This window comes from Xiphophorus hellerii, chromosome 4, assembly GCF_003331165.1.
Source record: "Xiphophorus hellerii strain 12219 chromosome 4, Xiphophorus_hellerii-4.1, whole genome shotgun sequence".
Lineage (NCBI taxonomy): Eukaryota > Metazoa > Chordata > Actinopteri > Cyprinodontiformes > Poeciliidae > Xiphophorus > Xiphophorus hellerii.
In genome coordinates this window covers 23574470-23599558 of record NC_045675.1, presented here as the reverse complement: position 1 = coordinate 23599558, position 25089 = coordinate 23574470, and the positions used below count along the sequence as shown (strand labels likewise).

At 39.6% G+C, this 25089-nt stretch overlaps 1 protein-coding gene and 1 long non-coding RNA gene across 7 annotated transcripts in view; one reads left to right on the top strand and one right to left on the bottom strand.

Moving 5' to 3' along the window:
- The first annotated feature begins 9 nt into the window (after window positions 1-9).
- On the top strand, window positions 10-16452 carry LOC116719156 (uncharacterized). Its single transcript, XR_004339106.1, has 3 exons — window positions 10-20; window positions 13430-13436; window positions 16232-16452. It is a non-coding gene; the product is annotated as an uncharacterized LOC116719156 (long non-coding RNA).
- Window positions 3710-25089, bottom strand: part of nhsb (Nance-Horan syndrome b (congenital cataracts and dental anomalies)) — a 48533-nt gene continuing 27153 nt past the window's right edge. Inside the window, exons 2-14 of one of the 6 annotated variants that reach the window (XM_032561551.1) lie at window positions 15928-16080; window positions 15705-15841; window positions 15218-15265; window positions 14660-14704; window positions 14516-14566; window positions 14271-14333; window positions 13948-14140; window positions 11749-11883; window positions 11488-11640; window positions 9599-11248; window positions 8045-9505; window positions 7495-7618; window positions 3710-7346 (exon numbers count right to left, since the gene is read on the bottom strand). In XM_032561551.1, coding sequence (XP_032417442.1) covers window positions 6713-7346; window positions 7495-7618; window positions 8045-9505; window positions 9599-11248; window positions 11488-11640; window positions 11749-11883; window positions 13948-14140; window positions 14271-14333; window positions 14516-14566; window positions 14660-14704; window positions 15218-15265; window positions 15705-15841; window positions 15928-16080 — 4847 coding nt within the window. In that variant the 3' untranslated portion in view covers window positions 3710-6712. Of the gene's footprint in view, window positions 7347-7494; window positions 7619-8044; window positions 11249-11487; window positions 11641-11748; window positions 11884-13947; window positions 14141-14270; window positions 14334-14515; window positions 14567-14659; window positions 14705-15217; window positions 15266-15704; window positions 15842-15927; window positions 16081-21097; window positions 21311-25089 lie in introns of those variants that run through there. The other 5 variants (XM_032561552.1, XM_032561547.1, XM_032561548.1 and 2 more) reach the window with 5 other exon arrangements.

Below are 25089 nucleotides of genomic sequence, written 5' to 3'. Positions count from 1 at the left end.
GGAAGGCCAGGGTGGCAGCTGTTTGCAGTGTGTTTCTAGCTTAGTGTTTTCCATTGTCAGTTCTCAGTTCTTGCTTATGAATTTTAGGAGCTGCGTTAAACAACAGTGCCTTGCAAAAGTAGATTTTCCATCTTGGCATTTTTTTTATTGTTTGTTGCACTTTAACTTGTAGTTAAATAAAAAGAAAATCTAAATTGCATGTAAAGCACAAAATATTCCAAGTTGGTAAAGTAAAATAAAAACACAGACACATATACGTATAAAAGAACGAAAATTTGCACATGCATATAATAATAATAGATTGTATTTATAATGCTCTTTTTATCACTATATCTCACTACTTTTGCAATGAAACTTAATAGCGCTAGTGCAGCTAATTACCTTCAGAAGCCACATAGTTAGTGACATCAAGTCCACCTGTGAGCAAGCTAAGTGTCACCTGATCTGACCGGTGCATACACATCTTTTCGGAAAGGCCTCCGTGGCTGCAACACCAACACTGATCAAGCAACATCATGACTTCCGCATGCAATAGATGGCTCTACAAAGTTCTAAATGTAGGGAAATGAATAGTTATGCAATGCACACTGAAGTTTTCTGTTATTTGTCCTGTTTGTAGTTTGCTTCACAACATAAAGAAAAGGAAATGTTCAAGGAGGCAGCAAAAGACAAAAAAATCCAAAGGAGCTGAACCCTTCTGCAAGGCACTAACAGGTACTTTCATCACCGTGGGAAGATCTCCTGCTGGCCAGAACTGTTATCCGTGCAACGTTTTGACATATACTCATTCTACAGAATGTAGCACAGGCTTAGATTACAGTGTTTAAGCAGACTGATTCCTATTTAAAATTAACCATTTATGGTTTATTTAAAATGTTTTTTTAAATTTATGAATCACCAACTTGGGATAATTCATACAAGAGATTTGCTGAAATGTTTTTACAAGTATTAGACATATTTTGAGCATAAGACTTCAAGACATTTCAAAATTCAGCGACACTCCGAGGGTGGTGCAAGAGATTAACTGGTCCAACATACTGTAGGTATTTTCAAAGTACCTGTGAAAAGTCCGATTTTGAGATGCTCAGTTGTTAAACTTTTAATGTGGCACCAATCAAGATTTATTTTGTTTTGCTTTTAGAAGCTGGTTTTGAAAAATCCACAAATTCAAGACACCGTTTAGATTTTTTATGTAGTTTTGTGTGGCCTTTCATATTGTAAAAGTTTGAAGTTTCCAGATTACAAACCTCTTTGTTGAATTACATTCACACTTACAAGATATAACTTAGGGAACACTGGGTAAAATATGATGGGACACAAAGGCACATGCTTGCTGATCCTCATAAGTAGACAAAATGTTGCCAGAAAATAGCTGTTCACTTAAGTTTGCACAAAAATTCAGTCAAATTCATAAATAAATGTTTTAAATACTTGAAACAATGCTGGTGAGAATGGATGTCCTGAACTAACCTAACCCTGACACATATCAAAGTCACTTGCAGCAACTACAATGTCAGTCACAAACTACATTGATATTTCTTTCGTCTCATACTGATCTTCATTGTTTTTGGAACCATTTTGGATTTTGGCAGTCACAACATAGCATGTAAGCACATTTGTGTACATTTGTCTTGAATCAATCAAATAAAAAACCCAAAATATTGGCTGTAGAAGAAAAGAAATTGCTGCAGGTTCATTGACAGAGATAACAAAGGAGCTGACAAAGGACATCTTGGAATCAAGAGGAGTGAGATGGGGTGAAGTAACAGAGATTATAAGCTAGACTATAGAGTATAATGACCAGCAGGAAATAAGATACTTAACTGGTGACTTCGCCCAGAAGAGTGATCTTCTTTTTCTTTGGTCTTTAACTGCAGTTTGCATCCAACAATATTGCATCTCTTGGATTTTATTTCTACATCACTTCATTTTCCTTATATTCTCAAAACTGTTTAGAACCATTTATCCTTTGTCTTCTTCTGCATCACTGCTATGCGCTGATTTGTGCTATCGCTTACAATCGCACTTAAGTTTACAGTTTCATGTGATAAAATGTAAAATAAATTTTTAAAAAAGGCGAGGCGAGGCTTACTGGTGGCATTTTAAATGTCTTTCGTTAAGTCAGTAGGCAATACCTTTATTAATTACCTAATTTGGTTATCTGTAAATCGCAATGATCATGGCTGTTTTCAGGGTAATTATGCTAATCTGGAAGAAGTTGGTGTGGTCAGCAGGAGCCCCCTGTCGTTTTTTCCATGTAACAACAACATACGTGTTGAGCGTTCATTAGTAACCTGATAAGGCGCGGCACAGCGAGTCTTCCTCGCTCCAGACACTGAGCCCTGCGGAGCCCCGCTGGCTCTGCTGTTTGAAGTTGAGTAGTTTTAGTTCTACTAAACCTAGTTTTGAGCCACAAAGTGTTCTTCACGTCAAAACGGCACATGGACAGGAAGTGTCCGAGAAAGGATAAAAGTAAGTTTGAAGTTGTTAGACGTAGTCCACGTGTTGCACGTGAACACACAGCAGTGGGACTAGAGACGGAGGACGAAACTATTTCTGCCAGTGCAGTGTTTATTAACGTACTCCGACATTTATCGCTGCTGTTCACATATGAACTGTATTAATATAAAAACATTTGGTTTTACTATTGTCGACAAAGACTAATGGAACCGTCAATTTTATGTGTTTTTTATAGTTAAATGCCTCCTTTGAAAAATGAACTAATGAATAAATGGTTAATAAAAGATCATAAATTCAAAACAATATAATGAATTATGTATTATAAATTCTCCCGTCTTTTTTTAACCTCAACAAAAGTCAAATTTTTTAGCTGCCACTGTCTTATGTATACTTAAATATTAATCTTAGGCCTACATATTTGTTCATGTTTAAACTTTGTCTAAAACGTTTCAGTACCTCTGGTCTACATAATAGCAATACATTCTTTCAGATGCCCTTTTAGATTGTGTTAGTATTAATGCTTAAATATAATTTTTAGTGTCACGCAGAACAAAAAAAACACGAATTACGAGTCTTTACCCTTTCTGAGCAGTAGAAGAAGAAATGAAAAGTCACTTTTGCGGTCATGTGCTTTTAATTCTTTGTATCACGTTTTTTTCCCCTCATTTGCTCTCATGAAAATCTCTCATCTGATTTTCTGTTTATATATTAGCTACAACTAATAAAGGAAAAGACTGCCATCTAGTGTAAATGCTCTGCTAGTACACTTTGTTCTAATGGGGAGCAAATAGTGAAACAAGAGGTTTTCTGTTTAACGGCAAGGACAAAATTGCATGACATTTATTTTAAATCCACAATAAACACTTGGAAATCTTTAAAAATAATAAATGAATTAATAAGTCGCAGAACGTTTATCACAGTAAAAAGAAAAAAAAAAAAGTGAAAAACCAAAGTAACATCTTGTAAATATTGACATAAAAGGAGAAAACAAGATTTTGTTTTTAATCTTTTATTTATTTATTTTACAAAAAAAAGAATTTCCAATGATTTTTTTCTTCTTCAAAAACATATTTACAGATTTATACAAAAATACAAAAGAGATTGAAATCTGTTAAGTTCTAGCTAGTTTTGAACATGGAACTACATTGAAACAGTTAGTGTGTGTGTGTGTGTGTGGGTGTGTTTGTGTGTGTGTGTCTTTGTTTTTTATCGTTTTATCATTGCCTACAGTTTTTTTTCTGCTCAGATATTTTTTATCTGTTTAGTGATATTCCATACTGTACACATTTGAAGAAAAATATGTGGTTATTGTTATACTTCAAAGTCGGGAATAAACTTTATAAAGTTTTCGATCCTTATGTTGTTATTCCCAAGCTTCTCAGGATTCAGATATTACAGTGTAACGAGCCTGCAAGGATGCATCAAAGTCTGTATCCCTAATCAAAAGGTTTTAATAAATCTTCCATTCACTGCTTTTAAAATTAAAGAAACAGTCGTCAAATATTTCCTCCGTACCAGTAGGAAGTACAGTATGGACAAATCCCTCTAAATAAATGGTCAAATATGTAACAATATTTTCAGATTCATCATGTTCAATAACAATGTTTGCTGGAGCAACAAAATTCAACTATGAGTCAAACAGACAATGACTTTCTGATCAGGCCACCCAACCACGTGTTTATGCATTGATATTTCCGTTTCCATTTCTGTGTTTGTCGCTCATTTGTACATGTCATCCAAAGCAGACGGTCCAGATGTACACGTTTACTGGTTTCTTCAGGAAATAGCTTTCTCACTTCCACAGCTCCAGGGGGACTGAGCCCCAGCACCAAAGCTGTTGAGTTTCCACCAACCAGACAGATCCTATATCCATTACTTTACAGTCTCTTAAATGCGTGATTGTCCAGTGAGGAGATATACAGTACATGATAAACCCCTGTGTGTGAGCACAACTATACAGAACAGAATTAGCCAGACAGTTTGTACATCTATAGAACACACTATTCAACTTGACATTTAAACAGAAAATACAAAATCTTTTTTTATTGTGGAGAAATCCTGCAGATAAAAATAATGAATAGGTGATGTCATTTTCTTTTCTCCCCTCTCCCCGCCCTCCCCTCCCCTTTTTATTTATTGCATGCGATTAAAAAAAACACAACAAATAAAACAGTGGACAGGAACAAGTGCGCTTTAGAAATTTGATGAATGCAAAATTCTAGTCAGTTCACAGCTTTTTTACGCTCTCCATCTTACACAGTGTCAGTTCTGCATTAGATTCGCTGAGTTTCAGACAGTTGTGTTTTATCTATCTATCTATCTATCTATCTATCTATCTATCTATCTATCTATCTATCTATCTATCTATCTATCTATCTATCTATCTATCTATCTATCATGATAAAACAGACATGATTTCTGAGGTATTCACAGAATACAGTGAATGGTTTCAATTGAAGCATGGTCTCTAAACATAGGAAGTATATGTGTTGTGTTTTTTCTGGTAGGCAGGTGAGAGTTCAAGCTTTCCACATATGTATATCTATTCAAAGGGTAAATCTCTTTCACCCTTGCAGCAGTAATAAATGAACCATCAATGTTATGTCGTACTGTTGTCTATTATTGTCTTCTCTCTTTTTGAAGAGAGATTATGTGATATGTTAAGTTTGAAGTATAATTCAGAACGGTTTATTGGCCACTGGGGTTGAGCTTTCACCTGTCTAATGCTACTGGGTCAGTGCAAATGAAGGAGAGGCAACAAGGAGAGGCGAACAGTACACTGCTAAAAAAAAAAAAATTATGTGTAATGTTCAGTGAGACCTGTTCTTTGCTACACGCAGATTGGTTCCCCGTTAAAGTTCTCGTAATTTTAATATAGATAAGAGCTTTCTATTCAGTACAAATATACATGGATTTCATTATAAGATATATCTTTCTTTCTTCTATTCTTGTGTATCACGAAGTGCAAAACGAGGTTGGATCTGTGAAACCATGCCAAGTTAAACTCTAGTCCAACAGATTGAAGTCCTTCTAAAGCATTTTCACCATCTGCCCTCACTGGTTCACTTAAATTTGCAATGAAACGCACATTTCCTTTTTCTGGAATGGCAATTTTTGCTAGCAGCTGGAAAGAGCAATAAATTTTAATGTCAGCTTTTGACAAGCGTGAGATTTAATTTTAGTGAAACTTTACATGTAGCTTCACATAAATTTATCCGTTCAGGGACTTTCAAATGCCCTGCCACAACCAACTCTGTAGGAGAAAGGCCACTGTGCGATTGTCCAAAATTAGTCTGGATGATAGACAAATAGGTGCAAGCCCTTGCTCCTTCTGTTTTCGATACTCAAAGAAAAATCTGTTTTGATCTATGCAGCGTAAATGCAACTCATATCTTTCGCAGTGACGTAATCAATTCTCCTGTAATACAAAAGAAGTACAAAAATGTCGACACAAACTAGGATCAGGGATTCTTTCCACATAGGTCATGCAACAAGTTGAAGTCTTATCATTTTCTGAGGCGCATTTTTACAAAAATACATGCATCATGTTAGTATTTGGATATCATTTTAGTCGACAAATATAAGATTGGCTCTTTGTAATATACTTTATGGCAGGTCTGCAGATGTAAATATAATAAAAAACTTGGTGCTGAGTTGAGACTCTTGCTAGTGACTTCCACATCAAACCGACTTTGCTTGTTGGCAGGAATACTGAGTAACGAGTCTAGGAAGTCTGGCTGATGCAGTGGGCACCCTAGGTTGAAAGAATACAAAATGTGGGAAGAATTTTTAAATGAAGTAGTAAATCAGTCCCCAAGTGACATACGTGCACCCGCACCATTGAAAACACAAAAAGTACAAATATTAGTAAAGATTGCATGTGCCTGTACATGCACACTCACTTTGTCACAATATTATGTCCTATCAGTTTCCAAACCCTTGAGATTTTTTATTTTTTTTATTTTTAGAAAAAAGCCTGTTCAATCAAAATATTCCTTGCACTTTTAAAGAAGGGGACTATTTTTCACTAAATAAGGTATTTAGATATATTTTCAGGACTTCATTATAATCCTTTAATGATTCTCTATCTCACAACAGTCTGCCACTTATAAACAGTTGGCTTTTAGCTGAGTGCATTTCAGCAACAGATTTGAAATGTTGCAGGAATCCCTCCACTGGTGAAAAGGAGAAGTGCAGGTTTTGAAAATCCAGAAAACAGCTAAGAACGGGCAAAAGTTCTTATCAGCTTATTTTATGACGATCTATCATCATGAGGGCTCCCATCTGAGTTTTCTGTCTCCCCTTCTGAAATGGCTTGCATGGGCGCTGTGTAGAGGCGACTGCGTGTACTGTAGCGACTGCTGTTAGCAACCGGGGGGATCCGAGAACGTCCCTGTCGAGATGCAGCTGACATGGGGAGTGTTTTGGGAGTGAAACTTTCCGAGTTGGCCCGAGGAAAAAGGCCTGGTATCTGGATTGGGTCCAAACCAGAGATTGGGGGCTCCTGAGGCATAGAAGACTGCTCCTCTGCCTGTCTAATTGAACCTTCTTGAAGGGACTCCCCAGGTGTTTTGGGGGTAATGGGGCTCTTCAAAATCTCTGTCGCTGACATGCGATAGCTAGAATCAGACCTGCTGCCTTTCTTTAGCAAAAGAAGTTTAAACTCCTCGTTGGATGTGCTGGATTTCTTAGCACTACGATAGATTGGAACAGGAGCTCTCTGTGACCCAACGGCATTGGCTAAAGTAGCAGGAAAGTTAAGAGGAGGAGCTGGAGGGACAACACCAGTGGAAACATTACTGGGGGTTACGGCTGACACAGGGCAAAGACGAGACTTCACGTTTAGGTCTCCTGAATCTTTACGGCCAAGGACCTTTCTTTTGGATCTGAATAAAGAAATTACAAAATAATACAAAGGAACATTGTCAGTAAATAAACATAAACTTCATAAACTTGAAATGCTCTAAAGTTGCATTGCAACATATACAGTTTAGAAGCACATAAAGGCAATCTAAGTGCAAACTGCACAAATACCTGTGTATCATGGCAAAAAGGTCTTCTGTTGTACGACTCTTGTTAGGGGATGTAATAATAATGTCGTCATCAACTTTGGCGTCATCCGTCAGAGGGGAAAGTGAATTGTCACTTGGTGTGGAATCTGTGGAACACAACATCTCCTTGATATGTCTTCTGGTTGTCTGGTTAATTAGTACACATGCTAAAACATACCGCTCTTTACTAAATACTACTCTGTATCCTTTAAATTTGTGCCTAAAATGAGTTTTGCTCATTGACAGATCACGACAGTGGACTGGTTTTTTTCTGTGGGTAGACAATGTTTGGAGTAATATGAAGCTGGATCCAGTACAACGTAAGATGAAATGGGAAAGAAAACAACTTTTAACAAAGAAAAATAGAGTACTGTTTTTAGTCTACCTTATGAGGAAACAGAAGATTTGGTTTCACCATAATCTGTGTTTGCTTCAAAACTATTACAAGCAAGATCCCCACCCAGTGTACTATTTATGTTCTGTAAGATGCAGTATACAAACTTATTTTAGTTTGATTTAGTTTTTCAGCTTACCTTTGCTAAAGTAATCCTCAGTGTCAGGAGTGGTGGAGTCATCCTTGTTCTCTTGGAGTTGGTGCGGATGGGCACTTCTGGTAGCACCTGATATCACTTCCCTCTCTTCTTCATGCACTTCTTGTCCTCCTGTCCTTGCATCGCTGATTAGGTAAGGATGCGATGCCTCTGTTGTGTTACCAGGCACTTTGACAGGACTAGCCCATGACCCTGAGTTTAAGTGGGATCCCCCAGCAAATTCATAGGCTGGGGGAGGAGGGTGGTCCGATCGCATTCCTCCTCTGGAACATGCAGCCCTCTGCGGCTCTTTTACCTGCTCTTCTTCTTCCTCTTCTTCTTCCTCCTCCTCTTCCTCCTCATCCTCATCGTCATCCTGGGAGAACGAGCGCTCCCCCAAAACTCTAAACTCGGAACGTGCATGTGTTGAGTGGGTGAGCCCTCTGAACTCTGTGTGTGAGTGAATATGAGTGTGGAGATCCACAGGTGAAGGGTGTGGAGCACGTGGAACTGGTCTATGCAGGGGTGAACTGTCTTCAGAGATGTCTGACGAAGGGTCCATCCTTGTTCTGAAGGCAGTCATAGCCCAAAAGGTTCCTGGTCCATACCGGTCCTGCCTTAGAAGCAGACTTTCATAGGATGGAGGTCCATCAGGGTGGCGACCAGGTGGAGGTGGCTGTGAACGTTCAGGAGAAGAGGTGTGATCATGACATGGGGGCCTGGGAGGTGGCCTTCTGGGAGGGAGAGGCCTGGTATTAACAGGGGGAGGAGCCAGGGTGGAACCACTTGGGGGACATTTTGGCCTTGTCACAGTCTCAGTTCCATTCGTTGTGTCCTGGTATGTTGTGGAAGTACTCTGCGGCTCTGAAGATTGGCTAACTGAATGAAGCTGCACTGAACGAATTGTTGATGGAGTAATTGGCAGAACGTTAGAGCCTGGATTTGTTAAAGCAGAGCCTGAACTTGGTGGTGGATTGGTATTGGTTATCTCAGGGACCATTATTTTTGGTCCAATGGACAAAACATTTGCAACTCTGTGTTTGTTGTGGTGAAGGGTGTGCATGTGGTATGCTCGGTGGGATAAGGTGTGTCTCACATAGCCTCCATGTAGAACATTGAGATCGAGCTGAGAAGGTGGAGGTGGAAAGTCTGGATCTCTCTTATTGCAAAATGAAATGGAAGCCCCATCTCTGGGAAATTGTTGCAAGGAAGAGAGAGATGACTTCCTTTCTGGCACTTTAGGCTTTCTCTTGCCAGTTGAAGGGGACAGAGGTCCTGGGAAGAAGGCTGCTGAAGATGAGGGTAAGGTTGATGTTGGGGTTTCTGATTGGCTGGAATAACCACTTGATGGTGAGGCTAGGCCGGCCAGTTTCTCAGGTGATCCAAGTTTAAAGTCTCCAGATGGGAGAGATGGACTGCTTTCCTTGGACTCTAAGGTCTGGGCAACAGCCTGAATTTGCGTTTCTGTGGAAGAGGAAGAGCTGTCTGGTGACTTCATACAATCCATAACAGTGGTGCCTGTAGCTGTGCTTGAGTTAGACATTGATGCGTACTCACCATTGTTAGACTTAAGCTCACTGTTGTGAAGCCACAGATCTGCATAGTCAGACTGCACAGCACCTTCATCCTTAAACGAGTGTGTATCTGCGGAGCTAAAGGACATGGGCTCTACTATGTCCATGGCTCCCCCCAGTCCCATGCCCCAAGTTCCTAAAGACTCTGCAACTAGACAAGATGACTGTAATGGTTCTGGAGCTCCTCCAAGTTCCAGGTCCAGTTCCAGCTTCATATCTGTGGAAGACGAGGTAAGTTCTTGCTCACTAACCATCTTTGGATGATCCTTATCTGCTTGTGTGTCTGTCCCAACATCAACACTACTATTGGTTTCCTTTAGTGAGGATGTTCGCTTGGGTGGTGGAGGTTTGACTTTTGATTTCCTTAAAGGACGGCAAGTCCTCCCTAAAGTCATAGTGCCTGTTTTGAACTGAAGTGGAGGCTGAGGATAACCTCCATGGGATAATCGTTTTGCCACAGTGTTGGACTGATGACAATCAGGCCCGAGGTCTGCATAGTTACATGTGTATTCTCTGTAGGTCGGATTATACTCCCCAAGATTCACAGAGGATGAGTAGAAACCTTCTGTATCAGATGGGTAATGAGACTCAGGCTCTTTTTCAGCATTTGTTTTCTGTTTACTGAAACATGTTTGGTCATTAAGACCTTCCATTGAGCTGTATTCTTGAAGAAACTGGTGGTTTTCACTTAGCTTTTGGGTGGGATCTTGATCTTGATCTGGATCGGTCTGATCTTGGTCTTGGGGGTATGTCCACTCCCCTTCGCTGGCTGTACTGACCCCTGCATCATCTAGCTGGTCTGTGGCTGATGATGTAAAAGAGCTTGATCTGTGGCCTTGACTCTGGGGCCTGAGGTCAGAGTGGTAGGAAGGATCCAGGGAAAATCCCTCATCAATGGCATTGGGTGCTGTATTAAGTGATAACTCTGAATCACAGTGGGAAGAGCCTGTCAAGGGTGGAGAAGAGGGAGGGGGAATAGTTTCAGATGTTTGTGAGGGGCAGGTGGAGCTGGAGCCACTCCAGTTTCCACTTGATGACTGGTGGTCCTCCTTGTGGTCCACATGACTGCCTAAAACGCCTGTAGTAGACACGGAGTGAATAGGGCTGCTAAAAGTATCAGAACTGGATGAAATTTCACAGCTACCCATGTCAGCCTTGCGGGGCAAGCGAGAACGACCCCTCTCCATCCAGCTATGTTCTGGACTCCCGCCTCCTCCACCGCCCCTGTCTCTTTCACTAGACCTCTGCAGTCGTTTTAGGCTTCCAAGTTGCAGTGGCTCAGGGGCTGCCTGATCGTCTGTACTCTCTTCTTCATCCTTCATCATCATCATCTTCATTCTTGGACTTGGTCCGGATGGAATGAAGTCCTCTGCTTCATAAGGTGATAAATCTTCATCTTCATCATCATCATCATAGTTGTCATCATCGTCTTCGTCACTGTCGATTAGACGGCCGCCCTCTCTTGGAAGGCTACGTGAGCGTAAACGGCCACCATGTGTAGAAGCTGTTGTGTATGTTGAGTCCGACTGGTCACCCAAGGAGGAAATGTTACCCGTAGAATGGGACAGAGAGGCAGGGATACCTTGATGGTTGCGCTGAGCTCTAATGCGCCTTCTGGAGGGAGCAGCTGTACCTAATAGGTAGGATCAGAAGAGAGAATCACAGGTGGGGTTTTTTTTCCATTGTCTGAACCAATAGATATAAGTCGAAGGTTAATGTAAACAGATAGTTCTATTCTAGAAAAGCAATGGCATTGATTTTAAAGGCTAGACCAAACAATTATCAATCAATCGTTTCTGCTAAAAATATCTTTCCCTATTTCAAATTTTAACTTGCAGTGACATTCTCCACACTTTGTGATCTGAAACATACATGCTATAAGGAAATCATCTGTCTGGCAGCCAGAGTCACGAGTGTGATGGAGACGCCCACTAATTGAGAGGTCCTCTTGACAGAGAGATAGTTGATGTGAATTGGCGTGGATGATCACTGTACGCTCTCTTGCCACAGGTGATTCATCTGAGTCTGAAATAAAATAAAATTAAGTATATATACATTTTTTTCTTGATGTGGCAACTGTGAATAAGTCATGTGAATCCTAACATCCACCTACATGTATCTGCATTAACATACCCATGTCCTGTTGTACCCGTTTGGGTATTCCAGTGATAGTCTTTCTCCTCCTCAGCTTCCTTCTTCTCTGAAGCACCGACTGGGAGTGAACTAGAGAGCAACGGGCACTGGCCTCTCTGTCAAACCCGACTCCTGCTTTGACAACAGAGAAGCCAGTAGACATTTACAAGTCTGAAGCAGAGCAGTACAGATTCTCACTGATGATTATGTGCCCAAATGATTTACTAGTGCTGAAAACTTAAAATATCATTAACAAAATTATATATTGCTTAAAACACCCTTGCCAAATATATTTAGAACAATGAGAAGGTATTCGTGTTTTTCTTTCTTTGTTTGTTGTAACAAATCTTCTTGACATTAAATCTTACTCTATTGTATTTATTGTCTGTTTATTTCCCAGTAAATAATTGAATTGTGGGTTGAGCTGCAGGGTTGAGGATGTGGTGTGATTATATACTGGCAATCATATATATGTACTCTTATGGACCTAAACTCTATTCAAGAGAAAAATACTCATGCCAACAAAGCTGAATATAGCAGAGATTGCCTGCAGAATATGGAAGTGTGGCATGGATGGAATGGTTTGTTTTCAGTCATGACCCCAGCACCAATTAACACTTGTGGTATAAACTTAAAAGTGCTGTCTGCGCCAGAGTAACCAAGAACAACTATACAAAGCCTGATTTGCAGCAAATGCTAGGTGAGGGGGATTCCATCCTACAGAAGTGTGTAACCAAGCTGGTGACCAGCATGAGAAGGAGTTACCAGGTTGTTGTGGTTGTGTACTGAAGCTTCTCTGTGTTTAATAAAATAGGACTTCATCTTCAAAGAAACCCTGGAATCAAAACTGATCGGTTTGCAAATGGCTAACCGGCAGCCATATTCCAGCTGAAGATAAGCTTGAGCAAGCTTATTAGAAATTCTGCAAAAATAATCAAAGTAATGATAGATTCCCCCCAAAAAAGACACTGTCTTTGATCCTGCCTACTACAACTGAGTAGGCAGGATCAAAGACACTGTCCTGAGAGAAGAGGAACCACAGCTCCACACATGCTGCCTGCATCTGCCAGTCCAACCCAATGCTGCCCCATGGTCTTTCTGATCATGCTTGCCCCAGGCCAGAAAGCGCTCCCCGGAGCTGGGAGAAGAGGAGCCATGGCCCCCCCACACGCTGCTCGTGTGCACCAGTCCTACATCGCTTCCCCAGTTCCCTCTGATCACACCATCACAACTTCCTTTGTTCATTCTCCACTCAACTCACTGACCACCAGAGAATCCCCTATTCTACAGAACGTCTAAAGAACGTCAATGTTGTCACAACGACTTGTGACAACATTGCATCATTTTATTTGTTCGTTTTCACTGTTCAAATGCTTTTTGATATTGTGTTAGTTTTCATTATTTTCTTCTTTTTTACTTAGCAGTTTAGCGGAGAGTCACTAGCTCAGTGAGTTCATTGTTTGTCGTACTTTAACTGGAAGATTGAATTATTTTTGTCAAAAATATTCTTATACTTGAGAGAAATTGTCTGCGTTTATTTTATGTATGTGCAGAGCCAGCTGGTCAAGAACACCAGTGCTGAACTTAATCCTTCATTTATTGTTATTTCAAGCCCTATCAGGCATTTATTCTTAAAACAATAACTTAGACTGGAAACTATTTGACTATTATTTCCTGATAGTCAGATGGTGGGCAGATGTAGTAAGTTTTGAACTAAATTACTCATTTTGTTAATTATTCCTTTTGGCATTTATTAATAGTTATCATAGCCAAACCAATGCATAACAATTGTCGACCTGACACATAACGTTATACTTTAACCTACTAATCAAATAAACAATAGCAAACAACAGAGATTGGCAGAAAAGATTTAACAATTCTTTCATGGGCTCAAACCCCAAACCAAACTGTGCTGCTTAAATATGACACCATTTAAAGGGAAATAAACAGGCTTCCCAGTGGTATAAGATGTACTTATTAGAGTACTGTATTGTACTCTAATAAGCATCGTTAGAATAAAGAAATAACTGACCAAACTCAATGTAGTTTCTGTCCTAAGTTTAGTTTTGTGGCTAAATTGTGTATGCTTCCACTTATAGTCTGTGTATCATCTCCTATCGTGGAGCAACTGCTGAAGTACATTTGCCTATGAGTGTGAATAACATTCAATCAAATTCTTTTTTTCCCTGTTAATTTTACCTGTGACATTAATGGGGATTATGCATGAGGAGACCGCTTGAGAATCGCCATTTGTCTTCTGATCTGATGGCGGGACGTTTTCCTTTGACCAGTTTGCCTGCTTGTCTTGGGCTGAGGGGGCACTGTGGTTTACGGCCTTGGCTGTTTGGCCTCCAATAACTTCACTACTTTCACTTTTCTCTATCGAGGTAACCTGGAAGAGACATGCAAAAATGTTACTTGTGATTTAGCACACTATAAACCACTGGACTTTTTCATGCTGGCAAGAGACAGAAGGAAAAAAACAAAAACACAAAGGTTTAAAGAAAACTAATTTTGGATACCTTTCTATTCCATGGAATGAAGATGCAACCTTCAATAGTTTCAAGTGAGTAAAAGCACTCAAACTATGAACACAAAATACAACAAACAAAATTAAATGAAAACACAATACCATGAGTTATCAAAAACAACAAAACAATATTAGTAAATAAAATTGTTCAAATGAAAATCAAAATATGACAAATGAATGAGAATTTTCTTCTTTCCAAATGTAAGTAAATATTCTGTGTAGTTGCAAACTTCTCACCTTCCTTTCAATTGTTTTCATATCCTCCTCTCTGCCAGGCCTCTCTTGTAGCTTAACAACAGAAAAATAAAAAAACAATGTTTTTTTTTTTTTGCAAACATAAGAAAAATAAGACAATACTGTGCCATTAATGGAATTCCTCACCTTTCTCTCTGTGGTCTGGATCTCTGTTTCTTTGACAGTCCTCTCCTTCAGAAGATTCAAAATGGAAAGAATTAAAATCAGTGCTACAAAACAAGACATCCTAAGCACCACAGATTTGAATAAACTCCATTCTTTTCTTTAAATAATAAATCAAAATAAACCCAATTCTAATAAAGTAAAAATCAGCTATTCAGCCTAAATCATAATTTCTAACCAATCATTCTTGCACAAGGGCAGCACCTTTGTGACTAAGTTCCATAGCAGCAATGTTAAAACTGTGACTTATACATATAAAATGTGCACAAGTAGCATGTAATGTCATTAAGTACTAGTTGAACATTGTAAAGTGTGTGAGTGAATGTTTCATCAAGTAAAGATGAGTAGTTAGTAACTGAAGCCAGCTTGTTTTGCTCTTTTTGGGATACTTACCAGTCTCTGAAAGAGACCAATGATAAAATTTAGACTTGGATATATATATATATATATATATATATATATATATATACTGTATATACAGTATATATATCTTTCAGGATATGCTGACATGCAAAAACACACCTTTCTGGGTTGATACTCCAGCTCTCGTTCCCTCTCTGCTCTCTCTTGCTGCATGACGAAATTAGAAAAAGTTTCAGGTTGTTAGGTTGCATTTTATATATGAATTAATAATAAGACAATGAATTTGCGTTAAATAGAATTTTTCTCTGAAAACTACATAAAAAGCCCATGTAAACTGTGCAGCAACTGAAAATGTTTCAGGTAAATTTAGTCTGTAACATGAGTTAACTGACCATGCTTTCGTGTTAACTGTGTATCTTGCTTGAAAGAATCCATTGGGGGTGTTTTCCTTTCCCATATGAAGTACTTCTACCCAGTGATTCTTTGTTCAGCTGTCTCTCTTTCTCACTAAATTTAGCTATTGCTCTCATTAACCCTGTAAAGTATTTTTCTTTACCATAGAAAGTATTTATGGCTTGCTGATTCTGATTGTTTACTAGGTATCTTTTATGAAACAAGTTCTATGCCCTGTCTGAAAAAGGCATACCGCTCGTGCGAGCCGACTCCTCTGTTGCCGCCGAATGCTATGCGGTGAGGGAAAGGTGGGCATGGGTGGCGCCACGGAGATGGAGATGGTCACCCTGTTTCTCTCTCGACTTGAAGAAGGCTGATGCTGTTGTTCGTCTGTGCATCCAAAAACATACATAAAAACTGATCATCTGTAAAAAGGCACCAAATACATTGCTGCTTTGCGTCTATGTTGCTCTCACCGCGATGCAGAGCTCTAAGACTCAGACGGGCATTTCTGTGGAGCTCCTCCAGACATGGCGGTCTGGTGCATGGGTGAAACACGTTGTGTTGCTGGTGCCATGGAGCCTGATAGTGCGCCGACAGCTTGCTCTCTATATCCAAGTTCGACACAGCTAAAGGGAGAAGGGACAAAGACAGGAAAACATGAAATGGGAACAAATACTTTTTCAATGATTTCAATAATTACAAACAGAAACTTCCATCCACCCATCAATTATCTTTCCCTTATCCCAGATAAGTGGTGAGTCAATGCAGGCTGAGTAGGGAGGACCAGACTTCCCTCTTCCCAGCCACTTGTGCCAACTCCTCCGGGGGAATCCCAAGGCGTTCCCAGGCCAGTCGAGAAATATAAATAATCTCTCAACAGTGTCCTGGGTCTTCCTCTATGTCTCCTCCCAGTGGTACGTGACTGGGACGGGTCCAGAAGGCATCCAAACCAGATGGCCAGATCACCTCAACTGGCTCCTCTCAACATGGAGAAGTAGTGGATCTACTCTGAGTTCCTCCTGAATGACCAAGTGTCTCATCCTATCTCCAAGGGGGAGCCCAGAAACCTGGTGGCGGACACTCATTTTCGCCGCTTGTGTCAGCGATCTTATTCTTTTAGACACTACTCAAACCTCGTGACCAAAAATGAGGGTAGAAACGTAGATCGACCAGCAAATCAAGAGCTTTACCCTTCTACTCAACTCTGACCGAACCACAAAAGATTGGTACAGCGCTCACATCACTGCAGATGCATTACCAATCCACCTACCAATCAAATTTGTCCTTATTTGTGAACAAGACCCTGAGATACTTAAACTCCTACACCTGGGGCAACACCTTGTCCCCAACTCTAAGAAGACACTCTATCCTTTTCTGGTTCAATATGATGGCCTCAGATTTGGAGGCGCTGTTCCTCATCCTGGCTGCTTCACTCTCGGCTGCAAACTCCTCCAGCAAAAGCTGGATTATCTGCATAGGAAAAGGTAATCCTTGAATGCATTTCTGCAGCAGCTTCAAAAATGGCGAATCATGCAACCACCCTTCCAGCAAAACAATGTAAACACCACTGGACCCCCGCAGAAAACTTCAGACACAGCAGCCTTTGAATGCCAAGAAGCAACATTGTGACATACAACACTCTTACGAGGTGGGGCTTCAAGTCAATATGATAATGAAGCTTTAGATTTCATGAATTATGTTTTGCAGCTGTGGCACATGCATTCACTTCCCCAAATGAAAAAGAGGTTCCAGAAGATAACACATTGCTATTTTAAATGTGTTAAAATAGCACATTTTAACACATTTAACGATGAAGTGGCCATTATGTGATAGTTTATGTTCTCCAAAAGAAGCTAAAATTTGTGTTTTGCAACAATTTGTTTGTCTCCAGGCTGTTTTTTTATTTATTATTTTATAATTCCAAGTACTATCATTAGCTGGTCTCTGTATAAACATTCTGTAAGCCAAGAATGTTTGCTAATAATGAACATTGTTCTTCAAAGAAAGGTGCCATTTGTGACTTTACAACATTAGTAGCGCAAAAATTTGTCAAGCTCACATCCAGATACTACTTTGTAATTTACCTTCAGTACCATGTTTAATTCCATATTGTATCAAACATTAGACAATTTGCTAAAGATGTAACATTATACAGTGAAGCGTGTTCTTTTTCTGTTTTTTTTTAATTGTGCAAATAAATGTTGTAAACATATTAGATGCCAGCAGGTGGCAGCCAAACCCACCCACGAAAGCCACACGTGCAGATCACCGTGTCTCTCTGTCCCTCATGTTTGGTTATTACCAAAATATATCATTATACGAAGACAAAAGCACCCCTGCCATCTTGAATGGTAGATGTATAATAGTCTCCATGGTAGGAAGAAGAGGAAGAGGAGGAGTGTGATTATCCATTCCTCTTATCTGCTCTCAAAAGTCCTCTGGCTTTATTTATGAGTCGTTTCCCCTCTTTTAACCTGATATTCAACATGCAGTTGTGTCCTTGAAAGCCATGTTGTACATCAGTAGCCAAGCAACCTTTCATCGCTCATCAAGGCTTTTATTTGCTGCCAATTAAATCAGTGAGCTCAGATCAACAGCTTCGGGTTGATTGAAACTACAAGGTTAGAGCAGTTCATTACACAACATAAACAGTGGCACAGCTGCCTGCCCTGAAGAGTGACAAGTCACAGTTCTTTATATTAAGCTATATATCTATATCGATCTATCGATCTGTCTGTCTGTGTGTGTAGACACATATTTATATATAAATACATTGATGTAGACATAGATTTATTTCAAAGTATCTGGTGAAATGGTTTCCTGGCACAGTCGAGCTATTGTAACTCTTTTGTCAACAACATAAATTGACGTGAGAGCTGCTTGACAAACTGAAATTCAGTTTGCTTCATTATAAGTTTTTTTCCCCCACATGCAATTCACATGCATTCACTTGCCTTCATACAAACATCTATAGAATACTCAGCATTTAATTAATCCAATTTGTTTTACTAATTATTGGGGGATTCTTTGTCCTAAAATCTAGGGTGTGGATTTAAAAACCTACGTTTCCTATGACAAGGATTAAGAAGCCATTTTTAGTGGTAAAAGATACAGTACATATCTATTAATTATGATTTATTTTAAATCTAATCCCATGGTGTTAAAAAACAGGTCATGGTAAGATTTGACAATAAATCTTTAAGAAAGCTGAGCTGGCTATTCCTAACTCTATTTGGCCTGCACTTCACTATCTGTGGCAGCATTTGATGTTCGGCAAACATACAACTGACCACAGATCTACGCTGGTTTAATTGAGTCCCGTTCCTCTGTTCTACCTATCATATTATTACTGTGTTTCTCTAACTGTTTCCCCCATCTTTGTGTCTGCAGGTGCAGTGTCAGCAGCTTACACTGTCATCATTAAGACTGCCTCTGAGCGCCAACGGTGGCACACAGAAAGAAACAGTGAATACATTCGCCATATACGCTGCAAAACTGAAAACAGAGGATTGTGGGGCCCAAGTAGTCGGTATTTCTTTATGGTTACTGTTCGTATGAAGCGGAAATATAATTTTGACGGCAGCGTTTAATACAGTAGAGAGTAAATTCACATTTTCTAAATTCATGCAAGAAAAGGTGCAGCTAGTATAATAAATGATAGTCATGTTTAGCATACTAGAGATCGGTTTAGCAGACAGACACAAACAAAACTGCTGAAGTATATAGAAAAGCAGCAGGGGAATAGTGCTGTAAACAGGGAGGTAGACATATTTGTTTTGTAATGTATTTTAATGACACTATTTTGAAGTGTCACAAAAATCACGAGTAATTAAAGCTTATGGCCAATTAGACACAACTGACACAAGAAGTTGCAATGATACTTCTGAAACACTCAATGCCCTAACCTGTCTACTCTATTTGACTATTGCAACATTTCATATTTATTTTAAATTTTCCTAAATCATCCTGTGCATCTCCTGTTATTCCAGGCTCAGTCACCATGCAGGCTTGGTTCATTTATATATATATTGTTTTACCACTAGTTATTTAATAATATCTTAATTTCTTATAGAAACAAATAAAAAGTAAAACACCTGTGCAACCTTTGAGGCAGTACTGATTAGCTGCACCAACGCTTGGACTAAAAGAAGAGCTAATGTTCATGCTAAATGTAGAATAAAGCACATCAAGCACACAGATTAAAATGGGTAAGAAGAAGATTACATTATTATTCTCCTATAGTTTTGACATTAAAAATAAAAATCATAGAACAAGCTTCAGAATCACAGCAAGTCTGTTGATGCAGCTCTTTAGGTTTGATGAGAAGTTAAACTGTAGCGTAAAACGAGTGGTACCATCACATTATGAGGAGATCCCAACAGTGTCCCATCCTCCATGCCAACTGTAATGAGAACACAAATTTACCATTGCCGTTTCTCTTTCTGGCACAGCTATATGATCTCCCCATCTCTCTAGTACAGATATGAGTGAATGTAAGTCATTAGTGGAGAATGTATTAGGGTGTATCTGGGTCAGGCAGCACACTCCCTATGGCAGTAGCTGCAGAATATTGTCATAGCAGACAGCTGTTATATAAGAAACACTAGCTGGCTGCAAAGGAAATCCTGCAGTGTCCAGCCACGTGCACAGGCATTTTTATTCAGAATTTTTCGAAGCAAACCTTTGCCTCTACGTTTATTTTTCTTTTAACTGCAAATGCAGCTTTAGCACCACCAAAAATATCCCAATAACAGAATACAAGAGACAATTTACTTTGGATTTCAGAGGGTCTCGTCTGCAACTTGATGTTTGCCTCTAATTCGTCACATGCTTTAGATGTGCCTTTCACAACAGCACGTGCAAATAAGCAACATGTGATACACTTTAGCATGCATCAGATTATGGTTCCTCTATATGGCAATGGAGGACATTGTAAAAAAATAAAGAAAGGGAGTTTCTATAGCCAACTAAGTGTAGGCATTGTTAGTGTCTGTCACTATGGCAACTCCTTATCTTAAGATGAAATACAAAATACAACCATATATATATATAAATCCACTATTTCTAATGGATGAACATTAATGTGCTAGAAAAATAAACGTAGAGACAGTTTCTATAAAATAAATGTACTTAAGTGTTTTTGGAATTCATATTTTTTTCTAAATTAATTATGTTATCTAGGGATATTATAGCAATAAACCTTGACTTCCTGTTATTCTGGGGTATTGAGATGTTGCCCAATGTCTTGTTCTTTTGAAGTCAAAAGAACAAGACATTCAAGTAAGGCAGATCAGAGTTGATCTTTAAAGTCATAAAATGCAAAACCCACAAAGCTCCACTATGTACCACCTTTAGAAACTTTCAGGAGGTGCTGGTCACATTTTGTGACATAATCTTAAACTGAGCTTCCATTCACAACACCTTAATGTTACAACAATTACACTGCATCAGCTGATAAACAAGCTGGTGTGATATACCTCCTGCACAACGCCACACAGCATCGGTTTTCCTGATGCTCATACGTCAGAACAACAACAAAGCAACATCTCATACACTCTAAAGATATTTGACATTCCAGACAACAACATGAACTAAACAGGGAATAAAACATGACAAGATAAACAGGGATGTAATAGACGGTACCTTTGGACTGTACGGGGGCACAGCCCAGACCAAGACAAGCCAACGCCATGATTAGAAGCCGTCTACTGTGTCTTTCCCACAATTTTTGCTTTCTACGCAGCCCCTCCTTTCTTCCTGCAGAATCCTTTTAGTCTGTTGCTCAGTAGCATCGCCGCACTTACTCCTGCAGAACTTGCTGAAGCATTCCCTTGCAAGTCCAGCATCCAAACTAACAGCATTTGGAGACACATAGACCCTCCCCCTCTTCACCCACCCACCCGATTCTGTTCCCCATTCATTGGTTCTGTCATTAAGATGTTGTTTTTTTTCTTTTTTTCTTTATGTTAACAATCCTTCTCTATGTCCACATTATGGTTTAGCGGTAAGGCAAGCCTATGCTGTCTCACAAACTGAAATTTCTGTTTTTTTCCTCTAATTTGTCTCTCTAGTTCACCCCCTCATCTGCGTGCCTCAGATGGTAGGATCCTGCCTGTGCATGGCCTGTCACTGACCGTAATCTCTTTTTGATGCAGTAATATACGAAGGGAGGGGGAGATTCAACCTCAAAGTATTAATGTATTAATCCACTACATGCTGGGAATATGTATCAAATGCTCAAGCCCTCTACTGCTGCCATCAGAGAGTGAAGACCTTAGAGAGGGTTTTTGCAGGAATAAAGTGATTCATTGTAATTGCCAGCTGCTGATAAACTCTAAACCAAAAAGGAAGCATAAAAATACAAATACATAAAAAAATAATAAAAAATATCACAAACACAATTACCTATAGGTACTGTTGAATGAAGCCGTCAAGAAAACTTTGTTTGTCTGGTGAAGGTAAAATATTACAGTGTGGTCACAAAATACACGGCATGAAACGTGCACAGACAGACAGAGAGAGTGGAAGAGCACCCTGCCTGGTAATCTGCTGTAATCTGGAGCTCTGGCAGCTCACCGACTTTGGAATAGAGCCGCCAGAGCCAGCGGCCCGCTAGAGGAGCTTTCAACCTCCCGCCATGCCCCAGAACGACACAGACCAGCAAAGTCTGCACACACGTGGGTTTGCACGCTTTACCGCGGTGGTCAGCACCAGCAGGCAGGAGAGAAGATCACTGTGAATTTTAAATGTGCATATGCTCCTTGCGGTTTGTCTCATTTATTTACAGCAGATTTCCCCAACATGACTGCAGGGAGCTTCTTAATAGCTTGTAGCCCCTGTGGTTGTTTGTCAGGTTGTAATGTCTTATGTGAAACATCAATGCTGGGTCACACAGACATCTTAAGCACACATAATGTGCTATTCTTTGAAAAATACTCATAGTTGTAGTTCCACTACATTACTGATAGGTTCAATGTTCAATTTGTAGCATTTTTTCTGCTTAGTTGCTTCTAATAAAAGACTGATGAAACATCTTGTGCTATATTTTCCCCTCAACACCTTTCCTCAAGACTAAAATGAATAAATCATTCTTGCTCACTAATCCACAGTGGCTCCTTTTTTGTTCCTCTTCCACTCTGCTCTAACCTGCACCGCATTCATGTTAAACACTGTGTGCGCATTCTTATTAGGCTGTGAAAGCTTTCTTTAAGGCGAGTCAAAGAGTAGGACAGTGAAACTAAAAGGTTTATTTATAGCGCTCTCTATGCCACAGTGACTCAGAGTCAAAGAAAAATATCACCAATGCAACAGGATTATTTTCCGAAGCTGCTCTCAAAGTTCGCTTTACAAACTCAATGAAATACAACCTCCTCTACTGCCCCTCGGTGGTGAAAAGTGAAAACTACAGACTCAGATAAAGCTGCCTGTGGCTTGGCAGAAATCAGTGTAATTAAGTTATTTGTGAGTGCTGGGACCGTTTTTCGCCTTAGAAACATATATGCAGTTAAGTCTGTTTACAAACTCAAGATTCGCATGAAATGAAATGAATGCAATGAACGTGTCAAATGTTTCCTCAGTAAATGTGTTTCTGATGCGGCTACTTGCATGAAAGTGAAAATCCAAGTAATCCTCACAGACAAACAAATCAAAACAAGTAAGTCAGTAAATTTGGTTATGCGTGATAAAGTACAATGCCACAGGAAATAAGTACTGAACACATGAAGACAATTAGCCGTAAAAAGGAATAGAAAGCCAAGAAAACAGCTAAAATCTCTTAGTAGTCCTGCTCCCAATCAGTGCCAGTTCTAAATGATAGCTCATGAAATTAAAGAGAAGCTCTCCAGGCTGTTCCAACCAACTCAGAAAATTAATTGGAAGAGTTTTCTAAAAGTTAACGAGCACTTGTTGAAACCTTCAGAGAGACCTGGAATTAGCTGGTAGAGTTTTGCCATGGAAAAAACAAGTAATGCACTAAACTACAGCGTTCTCCATGCCAACTCAGTTCACAAGAAAAAGCTGATGTTCATTATATGTTCTGGTTGGCAAACTGATCCAATATTGTGAAAAATAAAGAACTAAGCGCTTTGGCTGTCATTGCACACTCAACGTTTGGAGAGGCAAGAGCAACACACATCATCCCCAAAATACCGTACCAACAGCGATCATTAAAGGTGGGAACATCATGGTGCAGGACTGTCTTTAGGAAAGCAGTGCTTGGAGACTTTATATAACTAATTTTATTTTATTTATTTAACCTTTATTTATACAAGGTAAATCTGACTTAGACATAGGGTCTCATTGTCAGGTAACCTGTTTTCAATAGATGCACAAATAAACAACAACACGTTAAAACCTACCGTCGTCAATACCATCAAACGAGAAACACAACTGAAAATAAAAGACAAATTGACACTCATTGAAAACCCACTAAAAGGTGTGAAGATAAAAAAGCAAACAGAGGCGCCCCGAATCTTGGAAATCTAAAGACGCTGGCAGAAACAACTAAACAACAAATACAACTTTCTTCTCCGTAAAATCTTTAACTTGTTGAAAGGGCTGTTTTTTACTAAGTCCCACCAAATCCTCCAGAAAGTGTGTGTGTGTGTGTGCATGTATTGGTGTGGGCGTGTGTGTGTGTGTGTGTGTGGGGGGTGTGTGTCAACCCTTATTGCGTGCCACCTTTTGGCCAAACAAAAACCATTATGATTAGCATTAACACTGTCAGGTAAAAAAGATACTGAATCGTATATTTCTAAATTGAAACAAGGATTTCAAGCTCATTTCCAAGACAAAAATGTTTTAAAAAAAAGCACGACGCATCTATGTGGTTAAACATCTCAACTTTGAAAAATTTGTAGTCAACCTAACATTTACTGCAGTTGCAGGTGTTCTTTTTATAGATTCCCTCCAAAAATATAATCTGAGAGCACCACTGTATAGACCGGCATTAGGTGTGTGGGAAGATGTCACAGTGGTACCAATGCTGACGGCAGTGAGTGTGTAGGGTGTGTGTGTGTGTGTGTGTGGAGGGGGGTGGGAGTTAAACCAATCTCTGGGTGTGCTTGTCAAGCCTTCTTCAGCCAGCATTATTCCACCACTGTGTGTGTTAAGGTATGTGTGTTTGCAAAAGCTTTAGCCATGTTGGTGGAATGGCACAAGACAAGCCATCGCCCATGTTATTTTTAACTGCGTGTCTCCATGGAAACCGGCGCATATGCTGGGAGGGGGGTGATCTCCTGCTGAGCATGTGTTATGGAGGACTCCTACCACTGGTCATAGTGTGTCTGCGGCTGTATACGTGTCTGTCTGTGTTTGTTTTTGAGGAGATCCTGTTACTTAATTAAACCATGCACAATGATTGGTGTTCAGATTATCCCACAATCTGATCATGAACCAAACTTCCCCTATCATAAGTCTATTTTTACAGTCTCTATCTCAGTGGCATATTAACTCCAATTTTCCATGCACAAATTACACCATATGACAACATCTCAGGACCAACTTTAAGGGTTTTGTGCACAAGTATCACAGTCACTATCAATCATAAGGCAATGTCCTGTGCAAGGCAAATGTTTGAAACTACTGTAAATATTCCCTACAATTATCTGCTGCAAAAAGTGGTTTATGTCCATAAT